Source organism: Meles meles, chromosome 17 (genome assembly GCF_922984935.1).
Source record: "Meles meles chromosome 17, mMelMel3.1 paternal haplotype, whole genome shotgun sequence".
Classification (NCBI taxonomy): Eukaryota; Metazoa; Chordata; class Mammalia; order Carnivora; family Mustelidae; genus Meles; species Meles meles.
This window is the reverse complement of record NC_060082.1, coordinates 9,263,165-9,287,329: the sequence shown is the minus strand read 5'-3', so window position 1 is coordinate 9,287,329 and position 24,165 is coordinate 9,263,165. Positions and strand designations below refer to the sequence as shown.

Sequence of the window (24,165 nt, the reverse complement as noted above, 5' to 3'; positions counted from 1 at the left end):
CTAGACTTGCAGCGAAGGTGAAAATGTCCCTTCATCCCCAGGCTGCCCCGTGCCGCTTCCCTGATGCCCAGACTGTGTGGTGTGGAAGGAAACCACAAGTTCTCAACTGAGGTGCACTGCTTACGAAAAATAAACATGAGAAACAAAGCCCAAAAAACAAAACCATAACCCTAGCCTGTTATAAACTCAGTTTTTCTCAAGTCCGGACCACAAATACCATTCATCATCACCATCATTTATTATAAAGGACATTTTAATATAAAAAGAATGAAAGTTAAAGCTTTATGAAAACAGCCCTCATTTTCCTCCTTTTGCTCCATGCTGGGGAAGATGTCCCAACTACAGCAAGAGTGTACACTGCTGGCCTCTGGGTGGTCATGTGGCCACAGCCGACGAGTCCAGTCACGGAGCAGAGCATTCCAGCCTTAGGTGATGGAGGAGCCGAGTGGAAAAAGCATGGATTTGAGAGTTGGGCCGGGGTGCAGACCCCATCTCTAATCCTCACAGGTCAAAGAGGCCTTGAAAGGTGACGAGAGCAACTACGGAACTGAGTTTTACTTACATTTTATTCATCTGGATGTAAACAGCTGTATGTGGCCCGTGGCTACAGCACGGAGCAGCACCGGTACAGACGCCACCTCCCTGTGAACTGAGTTCATGGCCGCGTTCCGCCGGGGGCCGCCCTCATTCTGCCAGCCTGCAGCCTTCTCCAAGTCAACAAACCCTGTTCGCTTTTCCCAATTTTGTGCTGACGGTGTCCTTCCCCGTTTTGACCTACGCTATTGGGTCTTTGTATCTCTGAAGTTTCATAAAATTAGTCTATAACTTGGGGCGCCTGGGTGGCTCAGTGGATTAAGCCGCTGCCTTCCGCTCAGGTCATGATCTCAGGGTCCTGGGATCAAGCCCCGCATCGGGCTCTATGCTCCGCAGGGAGCCTGCTTCCTCCTCTCTCTCTGCCTACTTGTGATCTCTCTCTGTCAAATAAATAAATAAAATCTTTAAAAAAAATTAGTCTATAACTTGAGCTTTTAAGCAACAGAAGCAATCTTTAAAAATTTTTATTTATTTAGAGAGTGGGGCAGTGGACAGAGGGAAAGGGAGAGAAGCTTAAGCAGGCTCCACGCCTAGCAAGGAGCCCGATGTGGAGCCTGACCTCATGACTGAGATCATGACCTGAGCCAGAATCACGAGTTGGACACTTAACTAAGCCACCCAGGTGCCCCGATAGAAGCAATCTTTAATAGAAATTTTTAAAAGGGGCACCTGGGTGGCTCAGACGGTTCAGCGCCTGCCTTCAGTTCAGGTCATGATCTCCAGGTCCTGGGATCGAGCCCTACGTTTGGCTCCCAGCTCAGCGGGGAGTCTGCTTCTCCCTGTCTGTGCTCTCTCTCAAATGAATAAGTAAAATCTTAAATAAATAAATAATTCTTGTTGTTACCGTAGGTGTTAACTGTTTATATCCCAGCTCAGGCTGAAAGACTTTCCTTCCTTGGGCCCCAATTTTTCACGGCTGTGGCAGGACTATGAACACACTACCACAACCGGATGTTTCCCCAGCTTTGCCGCAGTAAACATCCTCTGGCAGGGTGAGGAGGGGGCTCAGGACCCACCACCTCTCCCATCCAGTGGAACAGGATGAAGACTCAAGAAGAAATCAACAAGAGTCAGGTTTAGGTATGAGGCTAAGGCCAGGTAAGTTTTTATTATATTTAGAAAAAAAAAAAAAAAGTAACTGACAATAAAAGTTAAGTCACTCAAAACGAGTGAGTTTTTAAAGACCCTGTAGTTCTTCAATGGCAGCATTTGGACCTACCGTCCAAGCCGGTCTTAACCCAACCGAGGTGCTGGAAGGCAGAGCACACGGTTGTGCCCATGAGGCCAATGAGGGCTATGGAGCCCAGGGCCCCGCGACTCCGCTTGCTGGGCTCTGAAACAGGAGAGAGAACAGAGGTGACTGGAGGTGCCCAACAGAGGACAATGCTGTCAACACCCACAAGCCATTCTAGCAAGGCATCGGGGGTCATGTGTCAGACCATATGGTCTGAAGAGGTCAACCCACGCCTGGCCTGAGTGGCCAGTATGTCAGATATGGCATGCCAAGAAATGTGTCCCCAGAGTCTTCTCTGGACCCTCAGAGAACTGGGGATAACAATTAGAACAACTTTGCTCCAGGACCTTTGGGAGTGTCCCCGCTTTCACGAGGTAAGTAGAGCCAAGAGTCTCTCCCCGTTCTCTCTCGGGCAACCACTTATCGTATTGAGTTAGGAGCAGGGGCTCTGGGGTCAGGCTGCCTGGGTTTAAATCCCGGCTTCCCAGTTTACACTAGTAGCTCTGAGCCTCAGTTTCCCTTCTATAGCACAGGACGCGCTGTCTGCATCACAGAAACGCTGTCAGGTTAAACAGCATCCACCCGGATCTCAGAGCAGCAACTGACACACAGAAAGTGCTCAGTACAAACAGGTTTGGTTACTTTTCAAAGGTTAATAAGAAGGAAGATACCAGACCTTCCCCCTAAACACCAAAGTACTTCCCCTTTTCTTAAAGCCCTGCTAAGAAGAAAAATGCAGTGGTGTGGGATTTTTAATTTGGTTCCTTGGCAGACGTCACGATGTACTCACCTCCTGTGTAATAACCGTAAGCATAAAGAACTCGTCCAACAATCCAGGCCAAACCCAGGCCAGAAGCTATACGCTGCAAGAAAAGAGCTGGGTCAGTACCGGCATTCAAGAAACAGGCCCGTCTTCAGTAACATCTAGGGCTGAAGACACAACGTTCTCCCAGAACTTCCGTGGATATGGTCAAGCGCTCCCCCGACAAAGTTAGGGTAGAGGCATGTTATTTGTCTCAGGAAAATCAAAGATCTGTGATTGTTCTATGAACTGCTTGTGGATGGGGAAGGTGAAGGCTGACCTTCCTAGTGGGTGGGGTGGAAGGAACCTTCTGGCTTGCCCTGGGGACTCAGGTGTGGGCATACAAGAGAGGGAGGGGCAGGCCGGGGGTGGAGGGTGAAGGGCAGGCCCCAAGAGGAACCCCAAAGCAGGACTGGCGGAGAAGCCTGGTTGTCTCCATGGGCCTGCTGCTGCATCTCAGAGGCTCCCCCCTCCCCGCCCCCCAGAAGGGGGTCAGAGCAGGCTGTGTTGCGGCCCACACTTGGGCTGAGGGCTCTGCTAGGAAAAGTGGGCAGAGCTTGTCATGTTGTCATCCCAGAACATGTGGTCTTGGAGGCAGAAGTCTCCCCCTTCCATGACCTTGAGAAGAGAGAGCAAAAACTCACGTAAGATGACTAGTCCTACGTGAGCACCATCCGGGGGTGACCGTCTGGTCAAAAGGAATCAGGAGACACTGGGAGGGGGGGATTAGGCACGTGCAACCTTGTACCCCAGTCTCCACGTGCCTTTCATTCATGAGTGGCATCCCAAGGGGTAAGGTTAGTGCTTTAGGATTTGTTCAGTTGATGTGGGGTAAGGTTAATGATCAGGTGTGTGAAACCACTGAAAAAATAAATCCCGGGCCCCTAAGTCACTATGTACAACCTGGTCTCTGCCAGGCCCTGCTTGGCCGTAATGTTGCACAGTTACCGCCAGATGTCCCCAGAGTAGTTCTTCGAGTATTTTAGAGCCCTAAGCACAGGAGTGGCGTCTAGGGCCGACAGACTGGAAAGGGGATGGGGGTGGACATCGGGATGCCTCACTAGAGGGGCTGGCTTGCCGCGCTTTATTTAGGTAAGGTATACCGCAGACCACACTCCGGCCACGAGCCGTCATGGCCTACAAGGCCCTGCTCCCGTGGAAGCCGTGCCGCCCCACTCACCGCTCCCCAGACAGACTGTGGCCTCAGGGCCTGGCTCTCACGCTTTGCCCAAAGACGTCTGACCATCCGCGACACCTGCTCCCTACCCTTCTGTGACTTTTGCCTCATTGTCGCCTTGGCAGCTGGCACAGTCCTCACTTGACCTCCTCACTCACAGCGGTCTCCCGGTCCGGAACTCCCTTCCCACCCGCCTGCTGGGTTTTCCTCCGCGGCACGCATCGCCTTGTGGCGAACTGCATCATGTGCTTATGTGCTAGAGTCAGTGACCCTGGGTAAGGGTTAACCAGGTGTCTGGGGTCTGTTTCGTTCACCGTTGTGACCTCAGGTGATCCATCAATGACTATGACAATCCTCCAGGATCCCTCCAGGATCAGACCTGGCTTCAAATTCTTGTATTTTCTACGTGGCTATTTGCCCCTGGGATGGTTACATAGTATCCAAGAGGCTTCTCCTGATTATTAAAAAAAATGGGGGAAGTTCTATGTGCCTTAAAGAACTTTTTAACAAGAATGAAATTCTTCTTAATGGACACTGTTTTCCTGCTTTCCTCCCTACAGCTCAGTGAACGAAGTCCAAATAGACAGGCACCCGGGTGGCTTAGTCAGTTAAGGGTCTACCTTCGTCTTGGGCTGTGATCCCAGGACACTGGGATCCAGTCCCATGTCGGGCTCCCTGGTCGGCGGGGAGCCTGCTTCTTCCCCCCGACTCCCTGCCCCCCAGTTTATGCATATACTCTCTAATAAAATCTTTAAAAAAAATCCAAAAAGATGAAAACTCCCTGGGAAAACTTACCGGGTGGTAAACACCTCCAACAGCTAGGAAAAATAAGAAGGGAGGATACACTTCCAACCTGAAATAGACACAGACCTTTTTGTAAGAAGTGCCCGTCTGACGTGTGCCCGTACCCCTTACGCTCTTATTTGCTGAGTCAGACACTGGAGAGTGAAACTGGACACTGAGGGCAGGGAAAAGCCCTACCACTAGGATCCACCCTCTCTTTCCTCCTGCAGGGGAACCAAAGTCCACAGCTCTTAATTCACTAGCTATCGAAGAAGGTGGTGGCGAATGCCAGCCATTTCCTTCCAGAGCTCATGGCTGCTCCCTCCCCAGGGCTGGGAGATTCAATCTCCGCTTAGACAGGAAGCCTTGCAAATGCTGTTGAAGGCCAACACAACTTGAAAGACATTTTTGAAGGATTATCCAGAACCCCACTCTTCTAACAACTCTGAATATTCAGTCCGTCCATAGACATATTTTCAAAGACCCTTTTAAGTCCCCATCGTCATCCCAGCTGCTACTCAGTGAACGGAGGACCAAAGGCCGAGGTGCTGGGCAGAGGACACACAACACGGCAGACCTTCCCGGAGTCTGCAGGGCCGACACTCACGTGTTCTGGTGGGCGCGCTGGATGCAGTTGAAAAGGTGCCCGTTCTCAGGGTCCGTGCTGTACATGGTAGGATACTGTGAGAACAGGATACCGTGGATCAAATGGTTAAGAGCAGCATTCAGTGTTGAGTTACGGCCAACCTCGAAGATAATCTATCCTCAAGCCACTTCTACTTTACCCTTGACGGGTGATCACTTTCTGCCTGACACTCTCAGTGGGCTCTCAACTCTCAGAAGCAGATTCAATGTATTTCTGTTAATATCCAGCCCTAAGAACGAACGTCTGTGCCACAGTCACGCAAGGGAGGGAGGCAGTCTGAGCCAGAATCCCTGCCCTTGACATTGTGCCGTGACTGCTGGATTCCCCACACAGCACAAAGACACCCCAGGGGAACAGCTCCTTCCCACGAGCTATCAGATGCCGCAACCTTCTAAGATTTTCTTTAATGGGAGAACAGAAATTGAGTATGAGAACTTTAATGGATGTATCCATTAAAAAAAAAAAAAAGGAAAATCAATAGGAGAACTGAAAAAGGAGCTCCAGTCAGAGTCTAATAGTAAGTTGCTAAACAGAAGCAGACATCTGAATTTGCTTACCAGGGACAACCCCAGTAATTGGCCCTTTTAGATCAGCAGGAACAAAAGGAAGCATTTCATAGACCTCTTTCTTAGGTCTACCGTGTAAGCCCAGGCTAACCTCAGCCCCACACGTTTCTTTACTTGGGAAACAGACAACCACCTTCCAACACCATTTTTTTAAAGAGGCACATGAGGGAAGACTTACCATTTAACGCTCTTTATTTAGTTACTTTGTATCACTTATTTTTAAAAATCCAAGTATAACCGACACACATTCGTTTCAGGTGTGTAAGGTAATGATTCGATGTATGCGTGTGTGGCGGAGTGATCACAGTAAGTCTAGGTACGCGTGTGTGGTGGAGTGATCACAGTAAGTCTAGGTACGCGTGTGTGGTGGAGTGATCACAGTAAGTCTAGGTACCATGACTGCAGCGTTTTCTTTTGATGAGAGCATTTAAGATTTGCTCTTAGCAACTTTCAAATATATAATGGAGAATTATTAATCATGCCTGCCATGCTGGACCTTGTAGCTCTTGTTTTTTCAGACTCTACATGTAAGTGAGGTCATGAGATATGTCTTATGTCTTTCTCTGATTTGTATCACTTAGGATGATGCCCTCAAGGTCCATCCATGTTGTCACAAATGGTTAAGATTTCCTTCTTTTCTATGGCTGAGTGATAGATACACACACGTATGTATGTCTACGCATATAAGTACGTGCGCTCACACACACACAGACCCGCCCATCTTTATCCACTCATCCACTGATGGACACTTCGGCTACTTCCGTGTCTTGGCTACTGTAAATAGTGCTGTCATGAACATGGGGTGCACATATCTTTTTGAGTCAGTGTTTTTATTTAATTATTTAGGATAAATACCCGGAAGTGGAGCTGCTGCATTATACCGTCATTCTATTTTCAATTTTCGGAAGACTCTCCACTATTTTCCATAGTGGCTGCACCAATTTACATTCCCACCAACAGTATGTTCCTTTTTCTCCCCACCTCCGACAGCTTTGGCTATTTCTTGTCGTTTTGCTCAGAGCCATTCCCCACCGGGCGTGAGGCGGCATCTCACTGAGGTTTTGATCTGCATTTCCCTGTTGATCAGTGACAGTGAGCGCCCTTTCATGTGCCTGTTGGCCATTTGTATGTGGTCTTTGGGAAAATGGCTGTTTGGCTCCTCTGCCCAGTTTCTAAATTGGGTCGTTTGATTTATTTATTTATTTATTTATTTGCTATTGAGTTGTACGAATTACACATTCTGGAAATTCACCCCTTCTCAGATGTATGATTTGCACAAATTCCTCCCATGCAGTCGGTGGCACTGTTCATTTTGCAGGCAGCTTCCTTTGCTGCACAGCGGCTTTCTGGTTTGACATGGTCCTGCCTGTTTCCCCTCGTTAGAAAATAACACTCTTCCCGGCACTCAGCTCCAGCCAAAGGCCATACCGTTCTTGCCCCAACACAGCTGGTCTTTCTACAAAGAGACCAAGTGAAAACAAGATGGAGACTGCTCCCCAGCAGGGCCCCCCACTTCCTACCTTCTTCCTGCCTGAAAAGGGCAGGATTTCGAGTGGATGTGGTTCTCAGACTTCCACTCCTGGCCTCTGGCTTCTCACCTCTCCTTCCACGACTGAAAACAAGTTCTTGTCGCAACAGATCTAGGTTCCCACTCACCTCCACTTTGTACTTCTTTCGGGCCTTGGAAACGTTGATGGCTAGATGAGCTACCATGATGAAGCTGGCGGCACCGGTGAGAATCACAAAACCATATTCCTTAGAGAGGACAGCCATGCCGGCTCTGTGGAAAGACGACGAGTTAGGATGCCACCCAGCACCGCAGGCACCCACGGCAGGAGGCCCGCAGCTCGGCACTTCACTCCCTGCGAAGGTCTACCTACAGGTCAGAAAGCTGTGAGTAAATGTGATGTTCCTGCAGGTGCAGACGTCACTGTGTGTCACACAACAGACCCAGACCCAGACCCTTATGCAAGTATGCAATGTACACGCAGAAAAGCGCCTGATGCTATCACGTGTTCTCTTCCGATGAAGCCGTACCACCGCGGTAGGCTTTGCTGGAGGACGACACAAATGCTGAAAAACCATAGTTTTGCAAAAAAGGTTAACAGGGCAAAATCTAAAGGATGTATTAAATTTGAGAGAGAGGAGAGAGGTAGGGGAGGTGAAGCAGGATATGAAACAATATACGGTGATTCCAAGTTTTTGTGTGTCTGTTGGCATGCGGGGGGGGTCACTGAGGGCAGGCACACTGGGACTCCCTTTGACCCTGGCGTACACACTGGTCTGGAGAAGGCAGGAGACCCAGTGGCAGGCGGAGCCCATCACACTGCTAAGAGACCTGGCTCTCCCTAGCTGGCTCTGGGCAGCTAGGGAGAGCTAGGTCCGCTCACTGAATTCTCACTTCAAAACCAGCCCCGGGACATGAGCTGATGCCTGCAACTTACCTGAAATGGATCAGGAAAGGACAATACAAACCAACAGGGCCAAATGTTAATTATGGAAACCAGACAGTGGCTATAGGGATGGTCAGTGTATGATCCTTCCAGCTTTTCTGTATATTCAAAAAATGTCATTATAAAATGGAGAATAAGCGAATCTCAGCATTTTTTCAGGGTTCTACCATTTGAGCTATTTTTTTTTTAATATTTTATTTATTTGACAGAGAGAAATCACAACTAGGCAGAGAGGCAGAGAGGAGGAAGCAGGCTCACTGCGGAGCAGATAGCCCGATGTGGGGCTCGATCCCAGAACCCTGGGACCACGACCTGAGCCGAAGGCAGAGGCTTTAACCCACTGAGCCACCCAGGCGCCCCCATTTGAGCTATTTTAGCTACTCTTCTGCCCCAGAAGGAGAGGAAAGAGAAGAAACAGACTGGCCAGCAAGGAGAAGAGAACTTGGCAGGTGGGAGGAGGCCCTCATTGCCTCATGGTAGGATCGATGCCGGCCGTCCAACTGCTCTGACTTTGGTCAGCAGACCACGGAGGCAGGCGGGACACGGAGCACAGCCAGGGTACTTCCCGAGATCCTCACGTGCCCAGGCACCGTGGGCCAGGCTGCCACAGGCCAGCAGCTCCTGCCTATGTTCTGCATCTGGTTTAAAACATCCACCCTCCACTGGCTCACTGCAATCTGTCCTCGAAGCCCAGGAGGGCTCCCCTGCCCCAGGGTGTTTCTGGTCACCCTCACCAACAACCAAGCAAGGTGGAATAACCCTATTTCCAAAGAGTACCCCGAGGGTGAAGGCATGTTGCCAGGTCCAAAACAGAAGGCACCAGAGCTGGGGTTCACATTTAGATCCCAATCTGGTTCCAATGTCCCCTTTTAATCCCACTTGGAAACATTAATGCTGGGGTCACAGCCCTGATGTTGGGGTCACAGCACCTTTCTCAGTGTCGAATCGGGGGCCAGAAAGCCGCTCTGTTCTTTAAAAGTATTCTTCCCTTAGGTCTCAAAAGTGACATTTAGGGCTGAAGTCCTAAAGTCTGCCCCACCACCCCTTCACAATCCGTAATAATTCTCCCCACTTTCTCCTTCTACATTCTTCACCCTGCGCTGCATCCCAGGGGTGCCCAGCCCACCTTGCCTGGGGAGGAGGAGACACACTGCAAAGGGCTGTCACCATGACTCAGCACAGAGTGCCTCCTGGACACTCTCTCCCCACCATCAGGTATGGTTGCAGAAAGCAAGCGGTCTCTGGCTGCCCTCCAAACCTCCCTGCCCTCGTTCCCTTCTAGAATTAGTTGCTTCCTGAAATGCAGAAAATCAGCTCCGGGAGGTAGCAGTTACTGAGACAAAAATATAAGGTGAATCCTGAACACCTCTTTGAAAATACCAATGGGTGAGCCTCCCAACCTATCTGATGTCCTTGGGGCTCAACAGCATTTGGCTAGACAGGTCATTTAAAATGAAACTGTCACTCCTCTGTCAGACATTCAATTAAGCATAGTAGGCTTAGGTCAGTATTTGCAAGCCAAGAGTCCTGGAGTGAGAGCCCATTTCCAGACCCCAGTCTCCAGACAGGATGCCAGGCTCCCTGGCAGCATGGGGTTACCCATGTTTGTGTAGCACTTTTCAGCCACTTTTAACCCCCACAAAAATCCCATTAGCTTCACTTCACAGAAAAAGAAATGGAGGTTCAAGCAGAGGAAAGCAGAACTAAGACCAGAGCAGGTTTTAGAATTCTTCCCCAAATACCCAGGCATGGCAAAATTTCATGGCTTAGTCACTGCCCTTGGTTTTCCTGGTTTGCACCGCCTTGGGGTAGGAAAAGCTAAGTGGCCAGACAGACAAGTACCTCTTGAGTAGATCTTTCTGTTGCAGACAATGAACACTCAGGTGACTGCTCAAAAATTTACAATCTGAAATTAGTCCTTACTACTGAGCTCCTCTCCCAAAGTGTATATGTAATCTGGGAGGTTAAACCTGTTAGACATTCACGCTCTAGTGAAAAGTTACCCTCCTCCTACTTGCTACAGTGATGGGTATTAGGGAAAAGGAATCTGGGTAGGGGCAAGCAGAACCAAAACAGTAAGTACCTTTGAAGGGCAGAGAATTATAGTAAGGAGGACCCAGAGTCCAGTGCTAGAGTGGGTGGTTTGCAAAAGACTGCATAGCTAGCCGTCGGTCAGCAAGTGCGCTCACATGTGGGCGAAGTGCCTACCTCCCTCAGCCTCTCCCTGCAGGAGCCCGGACACACCTGCAAAGGCACTAGAACAAAGTCCAGGAAGCCGCCTGTAGGATGGGCAGGACCGCCCTCCTTGACCCCCTTGTACTCCCACCAAGTGAGGAGTCCTGCTTCAAACACCAGAGCTACCCAGCTCCCACAAGCGGTGACTGCGTTTGACATCCTGATGCCGAGCACGGAGTGTGCCTACAGACACCTGTGGAATAAATGAAGCACGCCACCGCTCCAGGTGGCTTTTGGGAATGACCCCTCCAACCGACAGATGTTTGTCACCTGGCACTAAGCCCAGCATAGAGCAGGTGCCCAAGGGATTTAAGTTCCCTTTTGTTCTCCTTAAAAGTATCTACTAAAACCTCTGAAGCAGAGAAAGACGAGGTCAGGACACAGAAAAAAGCTCTGTCACTATCGCTGTTGAAAACATAAATCCAACAAGGACTGGAAAATGGTTCAGGTTTGTCCTTTCAGGGGAGAATCAGCTTCATTCAGTCAGAGTTCCCCCCACCCCCCACCCCAAATTCCCATCATCTCCTGAGTCCTTCTGTTCTGAGGAATGCAGGGCAACGGCATGGACGCCCCTACCCCTTAAAGATTGGCCTTTGTGGGTTCGGGTGCAGGTGTGCGCACTGGTTAAGAGGAGGCAGTGCCGTTGGCGGAGGCCCAGCCCTGGCAGCCACAGCCACGCCCGAGGCTGTCCCAGCCCTGGAGCTGGCAGATAGCTTCCCTGGGGCACAGGCTTCCGCACCTCTGGCAGGAGCACTCCCCACGCTGCACACCACACTTTGTTGATTACATACCTGCTCTGCTCACCAGCAACCCTTCCAGCGACCCAAGAAGATAAGGTGCTCTTGGGGTGGGAGCTCTGCCCTAGACCTGGTCTTGGACATGGTGCCAGACGCACAGCATGTGGCCTAACAGCCCCTTGAGAGCTCAGCTTCCGCAGCAGGTCTAGAGTCCTCTGCAACCCGCCTCGCTGTACAATGGTGTTTGTTCATCGTCAACCTGTTTTCAAGGCTGGTCGCACTCCAGCTGTGTATACGAGAAGCTATAATTTGTATAAATGGGACAAGTCTGCACAATTACACAGTGGCGGGGAAGTGCAAAAGCAAACCCTCTGGAGAAGAGCCCGACAATGGGAATATCCTTTACGTCCTGCGTACCTTCTGATTCATTAGCTCCACCGGGAAGTTAGTCATAATCAGAAACTCAGACAGATTTGGTTCAAAGACACTCACCTAAGCAATGGCACAATGGCCAGACAAAGAGGACTAATTAAACAAACAGTGCACCCACAAAACCGAATACTGTTTAACCACTGAACTAAATGGGCTTAACATAGAGCACGTTAGGTTAAAAAATTTAAAAAAGCGTATCTACAGAATAATCTTAGTTTTCTCCCTAACAGGAGAAATTTTAGAAGAAAATATCAAAATCATAAGCTTAATTATTCCTAGACAGGCGAACTGTAGACTTCCTTTGTACTTTCCTATAATTTCCACGATGGGCAGATCCATACCAAAAAGTCATATGGAAATGGCCTGGCAATAGTCAGGAACTGAGAAATCAGGAGGATTAGACAATACACTGCGATGGGACCGTATGGGACTTCCAGACCGAATCTTGAATCTCGTCACTCACTAAGGATGTTCTGGAATGACACTGAGCTCAACACCCGGCTGCCACACCTCCTAGCTGCGTGTCCTTGGGGAAATTCTTCACATATTCCAGTGGCCTCCGCCTCCGTATCTGTTAAACAGTGCTACCCACCCGCCCCTGCGGTTGTTGCGAGGAAGACTCAGGGAGACTCAGGGAAGGGGACGCTACCCGTGCCCAGCATGACGCCTGGCAGGTGCTGAGCACTCAGCAGATGTCCCCATCGGGTTGTGTTACGTGTTAACGTGAACGGTCTCTGCCCTGATTCAATTATAAAAGGGGATGTTTGAATGAATGATAATCTACATTTAAGAACTTAACAGTTAGAATTGCTGTTTTAACACAGCTAACTTATAACTATATATACTCACTTCTTTTTCTGAACTCCTAGCCTGCCGTGCTCAAGAATCCGAAAAGCAGGAGTTTTCAGGAGGAAGCAGGTTTCCAGTGCGGACCTCGGAAACCGCACTGCGGCCAGAGATGCCCTGGGAGGAGGTGAGCGTGCGTTCACTTGCTTTTTGCTATTCAAGGTCACTGAGCACCTGCTGTGTACCACTCACCACTCACGGCGGGGGGGGGGGGGGGCATGCTGGAGAGGAAGAGCCCAGACTTTGGTCCCTGCCCTCGTGAGGCTCATGTTCTACCAGGGGAAACAGGCAAACAAGCAACTTGAACACAAACCCAATTCCGGATCTTCCCCTTCAGCGCCATGATCAGAAGCTGGGGACCAATGTACCCTACAAAATGAAAGTGAATGTACTGGGGAAAGGCAGAAACAGCACAGAAGCGTTTCTGCTTCCCCTCCCATGCTTTCAGCAAACTGTTTCCCAGCCGGCCGTCTTGAGATGAGTCAAAATAGTTCAGTTGAAAGGATATTAAGTTGAAGGTTTTAAAGGACTAGATTTTGTATCTAATTTCCTATCGCTTATTGAAGAGTACAGGTCCTTTTGGGAGTGTTTTTACTCCTGGCAGACTTGAATACTGTTTTATGATTTGTCTTCTCCTATGCAGAGATCCACAGGTGTAGAGAACAGCAGGAAATCTGGAGTCAGATGGGTTTGGGTTTAGACGCTGCCTCTGTGAGTTCGGGAATGTCATCTAGTTTCTCTATAGAACAGGAGAATACTAACTACTTATTTCACAGGATGATTTGAGGAATTAAGGAAATAAACTAGGGGTGCCTGGGTGGCCAGTTAAATATCTGGTTTGGGCTCAGGTCATGATCTCAGGGTCGTGAGATCGAGCCCCACGTCGGGCTCTGTGCTCAGCACAGAAACTGCTTAGGACACACACACTCTCTCTCTCCCTCTGCTCTTCCTCCCACATGTTCTTTTTCTCTCCAAAATAAATAAATCTTTAAAAAAATAAAGGAAATAAACTAGATAAGCTTCTGGTATGAACAACTTAATAAATGCTGGCCCAAATATGAAGGCATATTGTAAACACTGGTAAGTGTGTCTCTGCCCACATAGACTTCCTAAATAAGGAGACACTGGTTTTGCTACAAATCAGTAAGGTGCTCTGACTCAGAAAGTAGGTCTGACTCTGTTTGCAACAGATTCAAATGAAGCAAAACGCTGGTCGACTTAGATTCCTAGTGCGGGCAGCATACAGTGTCTAGGAGAATTAGTTTTCCAGTGTGGACAGCACAACGTACCTAAGAACACTAATTTGCTCATTCAACCACAACATGAAAATGCTCACTGTATGCCAGGCCTCTGCTGAGGGGTGGGGGACACAGCAGTGGACAGGATGGGGTCCCCGTCCTTAAGGCATCGACATTCGAATGAGGACAGAGGTCTGATAACAAACACGCCAAGGTGTTAGCTCACACTCAACAGCAATCGTACAGCCATATAAATGTCAAAGAAATGTATTATGTATTTAAACCCACATGGTACCATATGTCAATTTTATCTCAATTAAGACCGGGAAGACCTTGCTGCAGCGACATTTACACCCACACACAACAGCCACTCAACATCCCGGGCAGAGAATACTCAGGTCGGAGTCCACACCAAGTGCCAGGGGAGGAGAAGCCTGGCACACTCGTGGCACTGAAAGGCGGCGGGTGTGGCCAGCCCTCCCCCCGCCCCCACAGATGGTGGGAGCACTAGGAGACAGGGCCAGGGAGGACAGATCCAGATCATGAGAGGGGCTTTACCCACCACGTAACAGTCCATACTTGCTGCTTCTCCCCCCAGACACTAAGAAGAGGGGAAGGGAGGAGGCAAAGGTGCGAGACCATTGTGTGTCAGTAGCAGAACTGTTCACTTCCCAAAGGGGAAGGTGTACGACCAAGCAGGCAGCACCCCCATTAGCCAAGATGGCCCTGGGGGTGGACTCAGCTCTGCCACATGGAAAGAGCTTCCAAGGCAGGAAGGAAGCCGATCAGTACCGACCCCAAACGGAAGGAAGGAAGAGCTCCAAAGAGGAACCAGCCGACACCTGTGCCAAGATGCATGAACAGACCAAGAATGTGTTCTTGGCTTTGGTGAGGGGGACCCTTGGACAGCTGGGTTTTAGGGGAAGGGGAGAAGGCGGGAGGCCCTGCGCTGAGGGTTAAGAAACAAGTGCCGCAGGACATCGCGGGCAGCTCCGCGCGCCTCCTGCATCCGTTCCGCCGTCCCATCCTGCCACTGCTTGGTCCAGTACCAGGTCGTACCCCTTCCTCCACCACGCCTGTACTCCGCACTGACCCGCGTGGGCTGCAGGCGTGCCTCCGAATGTGCACATGTGTTCCACGCTGATCGCTTAACTATTCCAACACACACTTGAATGAACACTGATCGATGGAAATAGTACACATTTCCGACCATGCTGGGGGCAGAGAATGTCTCCTGCTTACATTTTCTATGGTAACTTCCAGGAGGACAGAAACACAGTATGGGGCTGTCCTATGTTCTACGTCAGTGGTTCTCAATCTTCAGCAGCATCAAGGTCAACTAAGTGTTAAAAGGCACCCCATCCCCCAGAGTTTCTGATCCTTAATGGGGTCTGGGAATCTGCATTTCTTTCCCTCTTTCTCTGTTCCTTCTTTCCTCCCATTCTTCCTTCCTTCCTTCCTTTCTTTAAGGAGAAAGAATGACTCTTAAGCAGGCTCTACACCCAAACTACCTCCTCATGGAGTTTTCCAGCCTACGTGGCAGAAATAGCCACGTAGGGAAATAATATCACCACTACATCCTGAACACGTCCTAGAAGACCTACTACTTCTCCCCGTCAGGCCCATGGGAGAGTTTACATCAATTAACAATCCCCACAGCGATCCTATGTGGTAGTTACTATTCTCACCCCCATTTCACAGAGGAGAAAACTGAGGCAAAAGGAGTTCATCAACTTGTCTAAGTTGATGGCCCCACATCTAGTGAGTACAGAGCTGAGGTCTGAACACAAGCCAACTGACCCCCGCGTCTACCTCTTTGCCACCACACCCCCCTGAAGGGTTATCCCCTTACCCAGGCGTTAGGTTACTCCTTCCCCCACAGTAGGGAGCGATGAGGAGAAACGCCTTTGCAAAACTCCAGCTCCAGGGCAGGACCTGAGGTTTCTAGGCAGGGGCAAAGTGGAGGAACAGAGCAGGAGCACCAGAACCCAGGAGAAGGGAGAGCCGGATCCGTGGAATGCTTTCCATACAGGATCGTGTCATCTGTGGAAGACAGTTTTACTTTTTTCTTTCCACTGGGAATGCCTTTACTTCTTTTTGCTTGCTAGATCACCCAGACCAGAACTAATACGGTATTGAACAGAAGTGGGAAGAGAGGACATCTTTATCTTGATCCCCATCTTTGGGGGGAAGCAGTCTTGTATCATTTAATATAATGTTAGCTGTGAGTTCTTTTTTTAATAGATGCCCTTTTGGAAAATACTTTAAAATGAATTATTTCTGTATCATATTTTTTAAAACAGCAACACTTCTATTTGTAACTTTTTTTAAAAAGATTTTTATTTATTTATTTGACAGACAGAGATGACAAGTAGGCAGAGAGGCAGGCAGAGAGAGGAGGGGGAAGCAGGCTCCCCGCTGAGCAGAGAGCCCCATGCAGGGCTCGATCCCAGGACCCCAGGACCCAGAGATCAAAGGCAGAGGCTTAACCCACTGAGCCACCCAGGCGCCCCCTATTTGTAACTTTTTTTTATTTATCAGAGGATTAAATAGCTGAAAATGATTTTTGGAAGACCTCACCAGGGTAAGGAAAGAAAAGCAGCAGTATTTTGAAGCAGGAGGGGTAGAGGGCAGCGGGCAACAGACATGGGCTTCCGGGGAGACTGGGGCGACTACCTTCAGCTCGGCGGATTTTAAGAAAGCCCCAAGGCACCAGTACCAAGTGCCCCTTGAGAAGAGATCGAGCTCGGGCTTCAATGAGAAGACACGCTCCATTCCAGTGTCTGAGTTGGCAACACAGATTTCCATTAGGACAACTGCCTAAGGTAGTCCCGTCCGCCGCCCCCCCCCCCCACCCCGCCAAGGAATTTCACTGACAGGTTCTCTCTGAAAACATCCCACCATAGTGCTTAGGGCGCTGCTTTGATTCCCTCCAGTTCCTGCCTCTGCCACCACTTCCCCTATCTCACTGGGGCAGGGGTTCCTTCAGTTCCAAGGACTACCCAGAACCCTTCCTGAGCCACATTCATCAGAACACCCCAGGGGTGAAGCTCTCCTTCAGTATTTACTCAAGTCTCTCTCGGCTGCCAAAAGGAGCTCCCCAGGGTACAATCAACATTGCACAAATGGGAGTAAAAGGCAAGCTTCATATCTGAGCACTTGCCTCCAATGATCACTTCTGAGCCATGAAATTACATCAATTTATCTTTTACTAAATGAAATCCTTAGATTTATTATTATTTATTTCTTTTCAGCGTAACAGAATTCATTGTTTATGAACCACACCCAGTGCTCCATGCAATACGTGCCCTCCCCATTACCCACCACCTGGTTCCCTAACCTCCCACCCCCCCCACCCCGCCCCTTCAAAACCCTCAGATTGTTTTTCAGTGTCCATAGTCTCTCGTGGTTCACCTCCCCTTCCAATTTCCCTCAACTCCCTTAATTTTTTAAAATTTTTATTAACATACAATGTATAATTAGCCCCGGGGTACAGGTCTGTGAATCCTCAGGCTTACACACTTCACAGCACATACCCTCCCCAATGTCCATAACCCCACCCACCTCTCCCTACCCCTCTCCCCCAGCAACTCTGTTTGTTTTGTGAGATTAAGAGTCTCTTATGGTTTGTCTCCCTCCTGATCCCATCTTGTTTCATTTATTCTTCTCCTACCCCCCCCCCCCATTGCATCTCCACTTTCTCGTATCAGGGAGATCATATGATAACTGTCTTTCTCCGATTGATTTATTTCGCTCAGCCTAATACCCTCTAGTTCCATCCACGTCATCGCAAATGGCAAGATTTCATTTCTTTTGATGGCTGCATAGTATTCCATTGTGTATATATACCACATCTTCTTTATCCATTCATCTGTTGATGGACATCTAGGTTCTTTCCATAGTTTGGAATTTTTTTTAAAGATTATATTTTATTTATTCGACAGAGAGAAATCACAAGTAGGCAGAGAGGCAGGCAGAGAGAGAGAGAGAAGCAGGCTCTCCACGGAGCAGAGAGCCCGACATGGGGCTTGATGCCAGGACCCTGGGATCATGACCTGAGCCAAAAGCAGAGGCTTTAACCCACAGAGCCACCCGGGTGCCCCTCAACTGGATTTTTTAAAGGAGAAAGGATTTCAGCTTTCAGCTCTCTCTTTGCCCTCAAAGCAGCAGATAAAAGCCAAGCCGGACAGTGGTCACCCCCACTTCCACCCGCAGGACTGTTCTCCTCAAACGGTCCTGCCATTTCTCAGCAGTGTCCTCCTTCACACACACACACGTGACAATGAAAAACACTCACAGACTGACTTGGAGCCATTCTCCCATGTTTCCTTAAAATTCTTATCTGGTTCTCTGTGCTAGTCATCTGACCTTCCTTATACATGGCTGCTTATTTTATGTGGCAAAACCCACCACTCTCACGAGACTAACGTAAGGACCGTCACTTAAAGGGCTGGTCTGATCGTCCCAAATGGACTTCCGTGAGCCTCCAACATGGAAGGTGGTTCAGAAAACTGAGGTTGTGTCGGGTGTCTACCTGCTCACGGCCCCCCAGGGCAACTGCCCAGCCTCACTTCTGCCTCTAGCTGTTTCCACAAATGAACATCCTCACAATCATCTCAGGTATGGTGACCCTCACGAACCCATGTAGAGCTCAAAGGAGAAATGTTAGAGCCTGGAGGGAAGCCACACAAAAATAATTCCCTGTTTCCACGATGGGAGAGAAAAAAGAATCACAGACTTTCTTTGTGTCCATCCTACATTTTCAAAATGCCAGTTCCAGCCACTTTTTGTTTTGTTTTCAAGATTTTATTTATTTGAGACAGAGAGAGTGCGAGCACCCACAAGTAGGAGAGAGGGAGAAGCAGACTCTCCACTGAGCAGGGAGCCCCATGCGGGACTCAGTCCCAGGACCCCGGGATCATGACCTGAGCCAAAGGCAGACACTTAATGAGTGAGCTGCCCAGGCGCTCCCATTCTGGCCACTTCTACATGAAACAGATAAGGAGATCTGTCAGAGTGTAAGGTTTCACAGGACAGCTAGATTTTTTTAAAAAAGTATGTGGACACTGAAGAGAAGGAATAATCACCCAGGTGAGGAAAAACGACTACTCCCCACCATTACACTGTACATTTGGTAGGTATTTCTCCAAGAGCTAAAAGTGCAAGTTAGCTGAATAGGCACAGCATTATTTATCCTGCACTTGATCATGAACTCAGTGAGGCGGAACAGCAGAGGCAGGCCAGAGGGTAAACTTCCCCAGCACATTCTGTGATTCCTCATCAGTGTTCCCGGCAGAACACTTGGAAAGCAGCAGCTAATGGTCAGAAGGGTAGGGTATCTGTCCCTTTTAAGAGATAAATGTGTTATAATCCAAACGCATTCAGCTTTAAAGATTCTTTCTCCCTCTCCCTGTCCCTCCCGCTTGTGCTCTCAAAGAAAAAAAAAGAAACCAAGTTTCCCATGTTGTTTTAATTCCAACACTTTGGCGAACTGTCCGTGCTGCAAACAAACAATACCGGTGTGCATTGGCTGGCGTGGGGGAGGGCAGGGAGGGCAGGACCAGCATGATGCCCAAGTTCATGGGAATAGTCTGCCTGAATGGAACTGAGTCTCCCCTGGAAACAACTGGTAATTCAGCTCCTTAAGACTCTAGGAAGAGTAGACTGTAACAAGACAGAACAACCCCTTCGTTCTCCTGCTGGTGCGATGACAAACTTTCCCGAACAGGTTCTTGACACGAAAGGCTCTGTGGGGTGAGAGGTGTGTTAGCACCTCCCCTGGAGTCCAGGGCCATGCTGGGCCTTCTGGAGCAGAGGTCCCAGGGGATGTGATCCCGGCGAAAGCCCACAGGACCTTTCCTGTGGTCTGAAGGCACCCACCTCAGAGGGCAGGAGAAAGAATGGGGAGCAAGAAAGGGATGCAAAAGAAGATAAAAATCACTTTAACAATTAACAATTCATTAAATGGAGCTGATCTGATACAATCAACGCTGGGCAAACCATTTTACCTAAATGGAGTGCCTGCCTCAAGTCCACACCTACCACTGTCTTCAGTATCGCTTTGGGGAATGGTTCCTTCCCTGATTTATCCCTGACTCCATGCCGGGCACCACACGAGGCAGTGAGATACGCAGGGCTCCAATGGTCATCCAGACTGAGAGCCAAGGTCCCGATCCCGCAGAAGACACAGTGATGGGGAGCTTAAACACAGGAGGACCACGAAACGGGCCGCAGCAGATTGAGAGAAGGGCTCTGAAGGACATCACGTGATGGGCGAGAGAGACACAGGGTGAGTCAACAGCGAGGACACAGGAGCCAGGACAGGGCTTCGCTTGTGTAAGGAAGAGAAAGGACACGAGTGTGTCCGAAGGATGGAGACTAGAAGGGTGTGTGCAGTGATACAGACGAGCGTTGTAGGAGAAATCAATTATTAGTAGTAATACCTACTATTAGCCTGTATTATTTATTGTATGCCATATGCCGAACACTGTTCTAAGAGCTCATCAGTATTAGTGGCTCATAGCATATCTATGATATCGTATTACTTCTATTTTGCAGATGAGGAAACGGAGCATCCCAGAGGTTAAGTAATCTGCCCAAGGTCACACAGCCATCACAGAGGAAGTCTGGACTCACACACAGCCAGAGCTGGGCTCCAGGGTCTATACTTTCTCGCCCCTCGCCCCTACCGCCTCTTAATGAGATTGGAGAGTAAGTCTGACCACACCTGACTTCTTTTGGAACTTTTCTATCTCCCCAAACTCTCACCCCAGCATGAACTGTATTAATAGGACTAGAGAGCTAATAATTAACTCCAAGTCTGTGACTGATTAAAGCCCGAGAACTTTCTAGTTGGAAGAAAGAAAAAAACTTGGAAGAGATCCAAAAAGTAACTTTCAGCAGTATGACAAGAGGAAAGATTCCAGGAAGGAAAAACTTCCTTCAGTCTTTCGAGTGTTCGGGTTTGCAAGAGCAAAGCAACACAGAAATTGGTATTTCTTTTCCTATCATGACTTCCACACAACCTGTGCCTTAACTGGCATTACACAGAACTGAAGGTCATGGGGAAACTAAGCCCTGACTTCCACAAGAGGAAAACAAAAATCTCAAATGAGTCACAGTGACACCACTTGGATTTTCCATCCCAAGAAATGTGGGCAGACTGTAGTTAATTAGCAGCTGCTGAGTCCTCACAAGGGTATCAGACATTCTGGATGAATGAGCCACGGAGCTTCCTGAAACAGGGTTAGTCTTTCTGTGCCTGTCTGTATTTAGGATGAAGCTGAGCCAAAATCATTCACATTGCTTTGGATGGGGAATTAAAATACCACAAATTAAGGGGGGGTGGGGAGAGGGAACTAAAGCGCCAAAGTATTAGAGAACTGAGTTCCAGTTAATGAACAGGTCAACTGTGGCAAGAACTCAGAGGGTCAATAGGGGGACTTACAAGCCCAAACGATGAAATCCTTAAAAGTATTTGCAAATGTTATCTGGAAGGTAGTGCAATTTTTCCCAGCTCCTCCTTGATGTTTTTCTGCTCACAAGGGTTAAGTAGGTAGGTAGACACTGGAAGAGAGGGTGAGGGAAACAGGAATTCTTGGGTACAGAGTAATATCCTAGCTCATAACTGCTGAATCCTTTTTCAGGAGCACTGCAAACTCTTAAGTGGTATTAATGAATTCAACCACAGAAACTGTAGCATTATGTAGATTCTTTTAAAAAAACATTGCATAAAAATACTAAAAGGCTCACAGTCAGTTGTGGTTGGCAACCGTATTCTGAATCCAGATTCAGAATACTTAAATATTAAATAGGGAATAATAGGTTTAAATACAGCTAACTGTGCAGCAGGCATTAAATTACATCTTGCCAGCTTGATCTGTCATCTACTTCATTGCAAACTGCTCCAGGGGCTTTTCAGTCTGTCTTTGGATAATAGGGTAAAGCCCTTCTTTCTTGTACTTTCACTCCCTTTGCTGTCCTCCAGTTAGGAAATTCCCTTTCATGACTTGTCTCTTCAGGGCTCTAGGCCAACAGAAGAAGTCTAAATTAGGGGGAAGACTGCCCTTCTCCAGTTCTGTTCCTTAATTTAAGGAAACCCCTGGTGTACACGTTCTATAGCTGGCTACAGTGATCTTTCTAGTGTATCTGTTTTATATATAGTAACATCAGTTCAAGGAAAAAAAAATGCTTGACAAAGTTTTCTATTTCTGTAACACTGTGTCAGGACGGAAGCTTAACAAAGCCTTCCCTGGGGTAAAAGTATTTCTTTGGATTTTAGAGGCTTGTTTTTACTCAACTTGGTTAAATTTAACTCCTGTGAGAATAAACATTCTTGATCCCCTGACCAGCATACTATGCTCTTAATACTGAGTTCACTGAATTAAACCATAGCCTTGTAACTCTGACCGATAACCTTGGGTGCTTCCCACAAACTGCAGGCTCTTGGTGATCTACAGATTTCCCAAGAGAAGCCCTTGCTGCAGCTCCCACGCACAGAGGACATCTCAAATCTGCAGCTATTCCACAGGACCACGCCTGGGTCCGCAGCACGGGCAAAAAGCCATTGGTCTGCAAAGCAATGTCCTTCCTCTAGCGCTCCCTTTCTCCAGTTGGGAGATTAAAGCCACAACTCTGTCACTCCTTTCCAACTCACCCTCTTGTCTCATCTTTTCCTTTACCTCCTGTTCCACACTCACTTGTCCCTTAAGCTACAAAGTAGCTCGTAAACTCCTGGTTGGAAAGGAAACAGCAGAAGCCACAACTTAGGAGAATGACTCACCAATGAGTCTCCAGCCCCTTCCACCGCCCTGCAGCTGCCCCACCGCAGTGGCCCTGGGGCTCCCTGCAGTGACACAGATAAGGAGGAAAATTCTCTGAAATCCAAAGCAGAACCGTGTGTTCAGAGTTCTCCTCCCTTGAGGAGTCTCCTGCTCTCGGGCAGAGGTAGGAAATGACCCACATAAGGGTTTCAGTACAAACGGACAAACGTTTCTATGAGGCAGCAGGAAAACAAACACAATTCCCTGGGAGGTTATCCCGGAGGATTCCTAGCAACACATCCACATCCGCAGCAGGCGCAGGGCTCCCAGGGCACTTGTTACCGATCGGGCCTGCACTGCCCGCTGCCCGCTGCCCCAGCAGGTGCAGCCAGCCCATCAGCTGCACTTAGCAAGGTCGGGTGGGCTCCGGGAGGCAGAGACAAGATGCCGGGTCTGCACAACCCGGGGAGAGGAAGAGAGAAAAGGAAGGCACTGAAGGGTTGACCTTGAGAATCTCCCTGAGTTACAGATAGCGAGGTGAACCCCATTCCAACGCCCCAAACCCACTCCATCAGGGGGAGGATGCAGGGCAGGTGGGGGGCAAAGCGGATGGAAAGATAGACGGAAGTGTACAGACCAGAAAGGGGAAAGGGAGCGCATCCCTATTCGGCCCGGGATGGCAGAGGTAGGGGTGGTGCCTAGCGCTGGACCAGAAGCGCCCCGAGGCCCACGCTCCGCGTTGCCAGTAAGTGCGTGGACTTACCTGGATCACCTCCGCTCGGCTGGTGCAGACCACAGCTCTGCAGCGAAGTGAGGGTGCCGCGCCCTTGGCCACCCGCGGGGCGGGGCGGGGCCCGAATCAGGTCCCGCCCCCGCCCGAGGCAGCGCGAGACCACGCCCCCACGTCTGGGCCTGGGCAGCCCGGGCGCGCCTTCTGAGTGTTAATTTGCAGTCACTGTTGGGTGGCCGCGGAAACTGAATTTTCTTCCTCCTTACGGCTGTCCACACTTCACGCTTCCTCATCTCAAATCCATGTATCGGTTCTCTTCCGTAAATGCCTCCGTGGCCTCCTAAATTACCCCAGTCTCTTCATACTTTTAGGATCGGGTTTGCACGTCAATAATTTGTCCTCAGCAGGGCCACCGTAGCTTGCTTGTAGGCGCATGCGCGGCTTGCAAGCCTGGTACGCGGAAGTGGTAGGGCCCCCGCTCCTGGGGACACGGTGTGCTGGGTTAGTTTTCTCTGCTCTCCTGGGGCGGGAAGGCCCATAGGGTCGCAGCTTGCTGCACTCGCCAAGTGAGAGGATTTAGGGATGTTGGGGCTTGTACATTTCCCCAGCTAATAAGTACTGTTGTAGTCAACCTTGTCGAGAGCCTGAAGGGAGCCCAGCCCGCGAGACGCCCGCACCCACCCTCGCCCGCGGCTCCCGCCGGCCGGCTCACTGGCGCCCGCCTCACGGCTCTGTCCGTGGGAGCAAGTCCGCACCGCCTGGGGACCCACAGACCTCTGAGAGTGTACACAAGCCCAGGTACGCCTTCGAGTCCAGCGCCGGAGCGGGCTTGAGGCGGTGAGGTCCTGACAGGCGTGCAGGCGGGTCGGCCTGAGGGGTAGAACTTGTTTCTGCCTTCCGTAAACTCAGCCGCAAGAGCCAGCCCCACAG

The 24,165-nt window shown here is 49.5% G+C and overlaps 1 protein-coding gene across 2 annotated transcripts; it reads right to left on the bottom strand.

Moving 5' to 3' along the window:
• Positions 1-1,669: 1,669 nt before the first annotated feature.
• On the bottom strand, positions 1,670-23,409 carry MGST3 (microsomal glutathione S-transferase 3). 2 transcript variants are annotated; one of them, XM_045982749.1, is made up of 6 exons: positions 23,269-23,409; positions 7,459-7,582; positions 5,198-5,271; positions 4,603-4,660; positions 2,619-2,691; positions 1,670-1,927 (listed from the first exon to the last, which is right to left on the bottom strand). In XM_045982749.1, the coding sequence occupies exons 2-6, from the start codon at positions 7,573-7,575 to the stop codon at positions 1,791-1,793; spliced, it is 459 nt and encodes a 152-aa protein (XP_045838705.1). In that variant the 5' UTR covers positions 7,576-7,582; positions 23,269-23,409; the 3' UTR covers positions 1,670-1,790. The 2 variants fall into 2 exon arrangements, with proteins under 2 accessions (XP_045838705.1, XP_045838704.1); XM_045982748.1 differs by having other exon boundaries at positions 7,459-7,678; positions 23,269-23,353.
• Positions 23,410-24,165: the final 756 nt, after the last annotated feature.

What these genes read in the sequence shown, in the direction of transcription:
- MGST3 (XM_045982749.1), bottom strand. Translation starts at nt 7,575, where the DNA reads ATGGCTGTCCTCTCTAAGGAATATGGTTTTGTGATTCTCACCGGTGCC. An exon ending in TTGGAGGTGTTTACCACCCG is followed by an intron (nt 2,692 to 4,602) that starts GTAAGTTTTCCC and finishes CTTTTCTTGCAG; the next exon opens with CGTATAGCTTCTGGCCTGGG. An exon ending in TTACGGTTATTACACAGGAG is followed by an intron (nt 1,928 to 2,618) that starts GTGAGTACATCG and finishes CTCCTGTTTCAG; the next exon opens with AGCCCAGCAAGCGGAGTCGC.